At 43.2% G+C, this 9896-nt stretch overlaps 1 protein-coding gene across 1 annotated transcript; it reads left to right on the top strand.

The window, feature by feature from the left end:
- The first annotated feature begins 343 nt into the window (after nt 1-343).
- Nucleotides 344-5991, top strand: LOC308332526 (potassium voltage-gated channel subfamily A member 1-like). Its single transcript, XM_080788472.1, has 3 exons — nt 344-644; nt 1796-2557; nt 4939-5991. Exons 2-3 carry the CDS (start codon nt 1919-1921, stop codon nt 5782-5784), a joined length of 1485 nt encoding a protein of 494 aa, XP_080644598.1. The 5' UTR covers nt 344-644; nt 1796-1918; the 3' UTR covers nt 5785-5991.
- The last annotated feature ends 3905 nt before the right edge of the window (nt 5992-9896 follow it).

The raw sequence follows: 9896 nt of genomic DNA, 5'->3' as shown, positions 1-9896 counted from the left end.
TTACTTAAAAGTATCACTCAATATCCTATTATTGAGTGATACAAAACAGTGAGATTAAGAAAATAATTTGTAATATAGAAATGTTGCTTATACAGCCCTGTTTTTTTGTGTGTGGCTCCTTTGGTGGGAGTATCCATGCTTATTAGAGGGGTTACAGGTACCTTGAACAAAGTGCTGGGTAAGTGGGTAGGGTGACATTTCTTATCAGGCGAAGGTTGAATGAAGTTGACTTAATGTGGCCTTAATGCCAGAGCGACAGGGCTGGGAGGGGTTTGGAGAGGGACTCACAGGGATTGGATTTCAACAGGACAGCATGCACAACATTCACAATATGTGAGGTTAGGACGTGAGACCCAAAGGACCAGACAAGACTGTGGTGTGGATGTCCCACACACACAGGGTCAGCACATTTGGACTTATATGCCTTGGAATGTTTTTCTGAGGGCAGCATACAGCCGTGGCAGGGGGACGCCTGCTGAGTGTCCACCAGGAGGACTGTGGACAGCCAGACAAATGTGCGTGTTTGGGACAGGCAAGCACGGTGACAGAGAAAAAGACAAATGACCTGATGTGCCACTGGAGACGAACTATGTGACTTTTCATACTTCTGATAGTGTCTGTCAGCAGCTGTCCTATATTACTTGGTAAGTGGTTGTTTTAATCTTGCTAAATGTGTGCTAACAGTGCGTATTATGTGTTTGAATACATTTGGGTGTGTTGCTATGACTTTAGGCTATTTTCACATTAAACACATTTTTGAATAAGCAAACAAGCACACTGAGATTCACCAGAGAGTGGTCCCTTAGAATACTCTGAGGTGAGGGATGGGGGCACGCTTGTTTTTTGTCACTCTTAATTCTCAACTGAATAAAGAATAGTTTGACATACGTATGTGACCTTTTACATCACTTGTAAACAAGGCAGGCAGGCCAACACAGAGCGAGCCACTAGTAACTAGTGCCAGCGCAGAGCAGCCATGGTGGATGGACTGGTTGTCACCAGTTTCAATGCTCATATATTAACTATACTGTATGTATTCTCACACTATTCAATTTAATGTTATTGTATTATTGTGTCAAATCACAAGCATCCTCAAGACACTGATGTTTCCCCCTGAGTATGTTTGGTCAGGTGACAGTGGTAAAGAAAACATGAAAAAGCCTTGAGCAGAATCCCTGATGATGTCACGTGATGGCACGTGCCCGACCAACACAAAAACTGACGGGAAATGCATGATTCCATAGTATTCCACACTGAGACCTTAGGTCGCAATAATTGCGACCTTCAGGTCGCAACTACCAGACTGCTGTGGTATATCTTCCTTTCCACCCCCTGCTTCTATTAATGTCATCTATAATGTTTCCACCATATGAAGGCCATAAACAAACTGTTTATGAATCCACTGAATTCCACTGGCTCCCAGTCAAGTACAGAATTGACTTCAACATACTCCCCATTACACCATTACATTACGCTTCCTCAGCCCTCAGGTCAAGCACTCCCAACCTCCTGGAAACCCACAAGGAAAAATAATGAACTTGGGGTGACAGGGCCTTCTCAGTGGCCGCCCCTTCACTGTGGAACTCACTCCCAACTCACATCAGAGCTGCCCCACCTTCACCACGTTCAAAAGCACACTCAAAACCCACCTTTTCAGACTTACATAAACTGTAAAGCTCCTAAATATGCTCCTTGGTAAACTGTAAAGTGATTTTGAGTACCTTGAAAAGCGCTATATAAAAAGTATGTATTATTATTATTATTAATACTCATGGAAGTATCACTCTGCTTTCAGGCTGACATCCTCTTTAAAACCAAGTCCAAATTAACAAGGAGCGAGAGAGAGAGAGAGAGAGAGAGAGAGAGAGACCTGAGACACAGAGAGAGAGAGAGAGAGAGACCTGAGACACAAGCAGGGATGGAGAGCAGCGATGGTGGAGGCAGAGAGATAACTAAAGGTGATGATGGAGAGAAAGACAAGCACTTAAAGAACCAGTTCAACAGCAAAGAGAAGAGAGAGTGCCGGAGGAGCTCTGGGACGCTGTGCAGAGGATGGTCTCTGGGTCAACGGCTTCGCATCAACGTGTCAGGCATGCACTACGAGACCCAGCTTCGAACCTTGGCCCAGTTCCCAGACTCCATGCTCGGGGACCCCCATCGGCGGCTGCGTTACTTTGATCCCCTGCGCAACGAGCTTTTCTTGGACCGCAACAGGGCCTGCTTCGACGCCATCTTGTACTTCTACCAGTCGGGCGGGAGGCTCCGCAGGCCGCAGGCCGTGCCGCTAGACGTCTTCATAGATGAGCTGAAGTTCTACGAGCTCAGTCAGGACATCATGGACCGCTTCAAAGAGGACGAAGGCTTCCCTAAACATGAGGAGATGCCAATGCCGACTAACAGGATTCAGAGGAGTCTATGGATGCTCTTTGAGAATCCCGAGTCCTCGTCAGCAGCACGCGTCGTCGCCATCATCAGCGTCATGGTCACCATATTGTCCATCCTCATCTTCTGCCTGGAGACGCTGCCCGTCTTCAGGCTAGATAAGGAAATGCGAGAAGTAAGGTATCACTTTCCTTATCGTAACATGTAGTGCTGACAGGTTTTAAAGATGGAGTGCCGTGATTTTCCCCCCCTGATCGTCTGTATCATCAGGTAGGCTACTTTGATTATACTAGGAGGAAGATGTTTTTCAAAAAAGCTTGTACAGAAAGTATAAAAATTGTTTTATGTGGCCACACCCACCTTCATGTATACCCACCTTCATGTATACCTGGTTTTCACCTTAGCACCACCCACCTGAACTTAAGCCTTGTCCACAGCTGTTGTTGTATGATAATGAGGGAGGGGTTAGGGGAGGGGATGATTTTATGATGTCACTAAAGTGGTGTATTTCGACTGGGCCTTTTGACTCAAAGGCTTTCAACGTTCAGGAAGAAACCAAAAATACACAGGGAAGACATATTTGCATATTATAACCACACCTGAGGGTCTATTAGTTTACATCTGTGTATTTCCAGTCTGTAGCGAAGAAGACCAGTGACCTTGACCTTTGACCATCTTTTTCCAATCTCAGTTCATTCTTGAGTCAAGGTACAGATACATGCAGTAGTCTGAGGCAGTAGGCATTTTCACCATACGTACATGGTGTCTGTGGCCCATTGGATGTCCTCGTCGATGTGCATGTTGAGGAACTTGAAGCCAAAGACCTTCCCCAGTGCAACGCTGTTGACGTAGTAGGGGGCATACTCTGTTCTTAGTCTACGATCAAGTCTTTGGTCTTCTTGACGTTAAATAAAACGCGAGGTTGTTCTCATGACATAATTCTCAGTCAGTGATCTAACCATGTCCCTGTAGGCCATCCTGTCATTGTTGATGTTTTGTCATCAGCATACTTGAAGATAACATTGGAGCTGTAATATGTGGCCATGCAGTCGTACAGTATGTGTACAGAGAGTAGAGGAGAGGCCTCAGCATGCAGCCCTGAGGGGTGTCCTGGGTTGAGAGTCAGTGATTCTAATGTGTCCATTCTCACCACCTGGCGAGAGCCCAATGAGCTGTAGCCTGTACATGGTCGGGTGCTGCAGGTCCTGCATGCCCAGATCTCTAACTTTAGGTGTCGAGCTTGGCAGGAACTTTTGTGTTGAATGCCAAGCGGTAGTCCACAAATAACATTCATACACAGCTGCATGTGATGATGACCCAAAACCAAAATATGGTCCCAAACCTATGTTTGGGATACTATGCAATTCTCTTAACGTTATAACCATGTTTGCTTATGGGTGAAGGTACACAGCAGTAAAAGAAATACAGCATGCAGTGAACTCCACAGGGAGCCTGAATGGTCAGCATATTAGCTTATTACGAATCTGGAAAACAAGTATGCACATTCCTGCTTCAGGAATTGTTTATCATGATACATTTCGACCTTGTCTTTTGAGAGAGAAAGTAAGGCAGATGGTATGATTATTTTAGTCGACTGTTACATGTGATACTGTTGACTTGAAGGAGAGTGGAAGGGTAGAGGGTGTAAAAGGTGCAAAAAGTGAGTGAATAAAATATACCGCTAATGAAGGGGACAAAGGCTGCAGTAATTAGTTGAATGTGTTAAAGCAACATTCACACAAATTATCAAATACACTGCTGTAGGTGTTGCTGCCTATGCATGCCAGTTTGAGGGGTCTTCCAGACAACTACTACTGTACATCGCATGCCCCCTCCAAGGTGCATCAGTCCCAGCCCCCAGGGTCCATGTACTATCAATGTCCACGTTGCAACAGCACAGCGGGAGATGGAGAAATGCATGGGGAGTGGGAGTGTTTCTCAGAGATCTAAAGGGGCTAAATTTATAGTTTTAGGAGAGCCGTCTTAGGAGAGCCGTCGATACACATTATCACATCTTTATTAATAAACATGGTCACTGAACTGCTGAAGCGACTCAAAGGTTAGTTTTGAGGACACTAGCGTGTATTTGCTATGATTAACGCTGAACATTTCAACGTCAAGCTATTAATATCCTATACTTCCTCTTACATCTTGTTGTTGGATCGTGCTTCATGACTTGACATTAATCAGCTGTCATAAACAAATCACTATTTCTGACAGGTGGACTGAAGGACGGATAATTCATTTATATTATTGTTCATACAGTATAATTATGCTTCTTGGTAAATTGACGTTCAAGCCATGATTCACTATACCAAGTTTTCATGTAACTAGTGCAACCCCGCGGCCCGCCCTAATCTGTAGCCGGTCTTATTGTGTCTGAAAGCCTAATCAAACTGTTTATACCAATATTAATAAATATATATTTAATATTTTGCCATTAAATATGGTGACTTGCAATAACAGCAGCAACTCTCCGTTTGGTTATAGTTTACTTTACATAATACATACAATATGAACATCTCAGTTATGTTTGTCATCTCGCCTCCCTTCCAGGCGCCCTCCTATGGAAAGAATGTGTCTGGAGACGTGGCCCCACCTGCCAGCCTGTTCCAGGACCCATTCTTCCTGGTGGAGACCGTGTGCATCTGCTGGTTCTGTTCCGAGTTCTTCTTGCGCTTCGCCAGCTGCCCCAGCAAGTTTGTTTTCTTCAAGGATGTCATGAACATCATTGATTTCAGCGCCATTCTGCCGTACTTCATCACGCTCGGCACGGACCTGGCGAAGGAAGACGACGAGGCCCCGGGCCCGTCACTGGCAATCATCAGGATCATCCGGTTGGTGAGGGTGTTCAGGATATTTAAGCTGTCCCGTCACTCCAAAGGCCTCCAGATCCTGGGTCAGACACTGAAGGCAAGCATGCGCGAGCTGGCCCTGCTCATTTTCTTCCTCTTCATCGGCGTCATCATCTTCTCCAGCTCCATCTACTTTGCTGAGGCTGACTACACTGACACACACTTCGTCAGCATCCCGCACGCCTTCTGGTGGGCGGTGGTCACCATGACCACTGTGGGCTACGGCGACATGACCCCGGTGAGCGTGTGGGGCAAGCTTGTGGGTTCCATGTGCGCCATCGCTGGAGTTCTCACCATCTCGCTGCCCGTGCCCGTCATCGTCTCCAACTTCAGCTACTTCTACCACCGCGAGACGGTGTGCTGGGACCCTGACACCGAGCATGTCCACGTGAGTACCACGTTGTGGGAGGAGGATGAAGAGGAGACCGAGGAGGCTGATGAAGATCGAGACAGGGATGGAGAGATATACTACTATGCCATGGAAGGCATGTGCAGCCCCCTAAATGGGAACGTGTACCCATTGGAACCTCTGGTGACCCAGGTGTAGCCATTGTTTTGGTGGCACGATGGAAGGTTGGGGGTAAAGAGAAACAGAAACTGTAATAAATACAAGATTAGAGAAAGACCATATAGAGAGTGGGTATTGTAACTTATAAGTCTGTCTGCAAACAGACAAGAGCCATTTTTGTCTGTTGTTTTTTAATGGTGATTTTGTTAATTTATTTTTCGCCTTCTAAATCCTTTCTGAAAATCATATACTAGGCTGTCAATTATTAATCCTATTAACTTGAGTTTAACTTGAAACAAGTTTTCATAATGTTTATGCCTTTTAACAGTAATGTCTTAGTAGCAGTGACAGGGGAGGTGGATAAAAAAACTTTGCTGCTGAAAGGCACTGTGAAGGTAAATAATTAACTGAGAGGGGCAGCACTCAGGCAGGCTGTATTAACAGCAGGTAATATGCAGCCAGTTCATTGTTTATGTGTAGGAAATAAATAAGTGATATAAGTGAATATCCTGCCTGTGTGCATGTGTCTTAGGGTTCCTTTTTCATCTGAAACAAGGTAGGCTAGGTGGTGGTTTGTGGTTTGAGCATGATATAATTGTTGTATGTTGTTCTATATCAGCTAGTTCTTTGCGTGTAAATCCTGTCAAGGTCTAAGGTCCTTGGAGAATCCTTGGAGAAAATGGGCTAATGGGCCTATGACAAACCGTCTTTCCTCGTTGATTGTATTATAATATTACTGTAATTCTGTCAGGGGAGAGTCTCTATTGTTTAACATTGTTTCATTTTATTTATTTTTCATATTTTTCTATCCTATATTTTTTTATGCGCGACTATTCAGGATCATAATTTCTATTTTTAATATATAACTCATATTGTACTATGCAATTAAACTTTATTGTGTCAAATTAGACTAGATTATTGTCATTTAGAAAGAAAAGCCTTTTCTGACTGACTGGGAAATCCTGGAAGACCGCTTATCCGAACAAAATCACAAGCAACTGCACTTCCTTGGGTCTTCTCCATTCAGAAATATACCCGCCAGTGTGAAGTGGGTCAGATGATGTATAAACTGGCTCAGGTCAACTGTATTTTAAACACAGTCCCATGGTATGTACTACAGGGTGCAAGCACTGCGAGGAGAAAAAACTATATTGATGTAGAGACACCGTCAAAATATCTAGAAGCAGACTGGAGAGAGTGACAAAGAAGAAACGACAGACGGCATGATTATTTTAGGCGACTGTTAAGTGTGATACTATTGGGTAGGATTGTGGAGGCATAGAGGTTGCAAAATGTGTCAAAATTGTGCGAATGAAATCCAAATAAAAACGGGTTGAAGGAGTCAGTTGAATGTATTAAGCAAAGGTCACAAAAAAATGACCAAAAACACAGGCGAAAGGTGAGCTCAGACCTGAAGACTCAAGGTCATGCATGAAACGGGAGAACCTTGTATCCATGTTAACACATTCCTTTATGCTCGGCCTCACTGCCTTCTCAGGGGGAGTCTTCCAGGAAACTACTGCAACCTGCAGGTCCCATCCAAGGCAGTGTCAGGCTCAGGGATTGGTGCTGTCCATGATCACCACGCAACAGCATAGAGGGAGATGAAGATACCCCGGGGTGTGGTGTAACTAAGGTAGTCTCATGTTTCTTTCCAGATATCTCAAGGGCTATATTTATAGCCTTGAGATAGCCCTTGGACACATTACCTGACTATTAATAAACACGGTCACTGACCTGCCACTGCAAATCATAGGTAAAAGGTTAGATTTGAGGACACTACCATTTAGTACCATGTAGTATCTATAATTTACATTGCACAAATGCACATTTCAACAACAAGCTATAAATATCCGTTTATTCCTTTTTCATATCGTCCTCAGGTTGTGCTTTATGACTTAGTATAAAACATGAGCTGACCAAAACAGCCATTGTTTAGTGGACATATACTTGCTGACAGGTGGACAAATGGACAGACAGGTGGACTGAGAGACGGGCAGACAGTCACCACACTTACTGAAACAGCCACACAAATCATATAATGTTGTCAGGGTTCACTGGTTCACTCATACTGGTAAACTGACTCACGAAACTATATGAATCATACATCAAGTTGGCATGTAATTGAATAAAAATGAAAGGCTGAAACTTAAGAGAGAGAAGTGTCCACCTGTTTTATGGGAGTGTAATAAAGCAACGTTTGTAGTCAAACCAGGAATCAAGTTAGCATTTTGCACTTCATGGTTCTCTCTCTCAACGTCTCAATGGTTTTTTTTGTGCTAAATGTCTGAAAACAAAAAAAGGTCTGTGGTCAACACATTTTCACGTTTTGTTGTTTGACATACAGTATATTGGTAAAAAAAAAACATTTGGTGTGTGGGGTGACATGGAGCAAATCCGCTGCTGGACTGGGAAATTAAACCCAGGATACGATGTCAGACATCAAAGCCTGTCGGCAGTTGGCTATCAGTGCGACAGTGCCCCAGACTCAGAGGTCCATGTGTCTGATGTACGTGGTCCACCCATGTGATATAATTAAGTGCCATATGTAGGCTACATTGTTGTGTAGACGCCATGTGCATTCATGGCCTTTTCCTGCTGTGCTGTGAACGCCAATGTCTCGGCCCCGTACAGTAGCACCGACTCCACCGTGGCTACAAACAGCCTTGAGGTCATCTTCCATGTCAGATTTCCACACTCTGCTCATCCCATGCAAGGCATTCCAGGCAAGTGCCCTCGGGACATTCAGATCCTGTTTTGTTGAAGCAGGCCGGACAGTGTGAATAGTTTTCACATTTTGTGAATTCATAATCTCAGATCTGTTGTCAACAAAGATCCACAGTTGTTTGTTGATTATTGTAGTTTATTGAGATATGGTAGATCTACTGTAGTGCCGTATACTGTATGTATGCCTATTCTAATTTTTATAATAATAATTAATAATAATAAAATAAATTACACTATCATTTATTATTATTATTATTATTGTTGTTATTATTTTATTTTGGAAGAACATGGTATAGTATCAGTTTGTAACATAATAACCTAATGCTATAGCTTTTAGTACTGAAGTCATGATGTCACCTATAGCCTGGCCCCAGTCCCTGAATCGCTAGTGAAACAAGTGTCGGGCTAGGCATGTTCTGATGAAGACGTTAATCAATAAAGCCTTGACTGGGAGCTTTACAAAGTTACAGCGTGCAGACTTCTATTTTCTCCTCTGTTGGTCCTGCACCTGCCATCCAGTTGATGTGCCAGTTCTATTCTTTCTTTAGATGTCATCCTGGGTCATAAAGTAATGTTTACTCAAAGCATTTTATTCTACTCATATGGTTATCAAGCATGAATACACTATAGTAGCCTACTAATTCATCCAAAGAGGCCAAAAATACACATCACAGACTGTACTCTAGTGTACTGTATCAAAATATAAACCGAACAATATAAATCAGAGTCAAGTGAAGGAAGTAAAATACTTCAAGTACCTGGGGTCATGGGCCAACTCAATAGAGCAAGATCTTAAGTGATGAAGGCACTTGCATGGGCTCTCACGTTGCAGTACTTGTCTTAACATTAGCAAGATGTTACCAACAAGAATCTGTATGATGGAATGCCTATTGCCTAGGGTGAGCCAGAAAATAGCAGCCAGGAGAATGACACTAGCAGGACACTGCCAAATAAGACACCAAGAGCTCCAAGTCAGCAAACTAGTGCTGTGGGAACCAACACACAGGCACTGGTCACAAGGATGTCCTACATTAACATATGTGGATGTACTCAGGAACGACATGACACAGGAGTGCAAAGCACCAACGAGCTGGCCAGATATTTAATCGGTTTTCACAAGCAAAAATTAAAATAAAATGAAATGTAAAAATTCATCAGTGACTTCAATATAAATCTAAAGTGAATAGTACCTCTAGTGTAGAACAAAAGCCAAATAAAAGTCAAAATAAACATTACATTTTTCTACATTTAAGTCATCTCATTCAGTAGTCATTCAGTTGTGAAAACAGACACTTGGAAAAGAGTATAGACTTTATTAACAGGCTTTGGGCACAACATGTACAATCACATCAGCTGGCAAGATAGAATTAAAATTATAATTGTTGTGTCCCATGGTTGCTTAAGAGCTGTGATTGAAATTTAAT

Source organism: Protomyctophum bolini, assembly GCF_963924005.1.
Source record: "Protomyctophum bolini genome assembly, chromosome: 18".
In the NCBI taxonomy this organism is placed as follows: domain Eukaryota; kingdom Metazoa; phylum Chordata; class Actinopteri; order Myctophiformes; family Myctophidae; genus Protomyctophum; species Protomyctophum bolini.
Note: the sequence above shows the minus strand (reverse complement) of the source record. Positions and strands in the feature narration are given on the sequence as shown.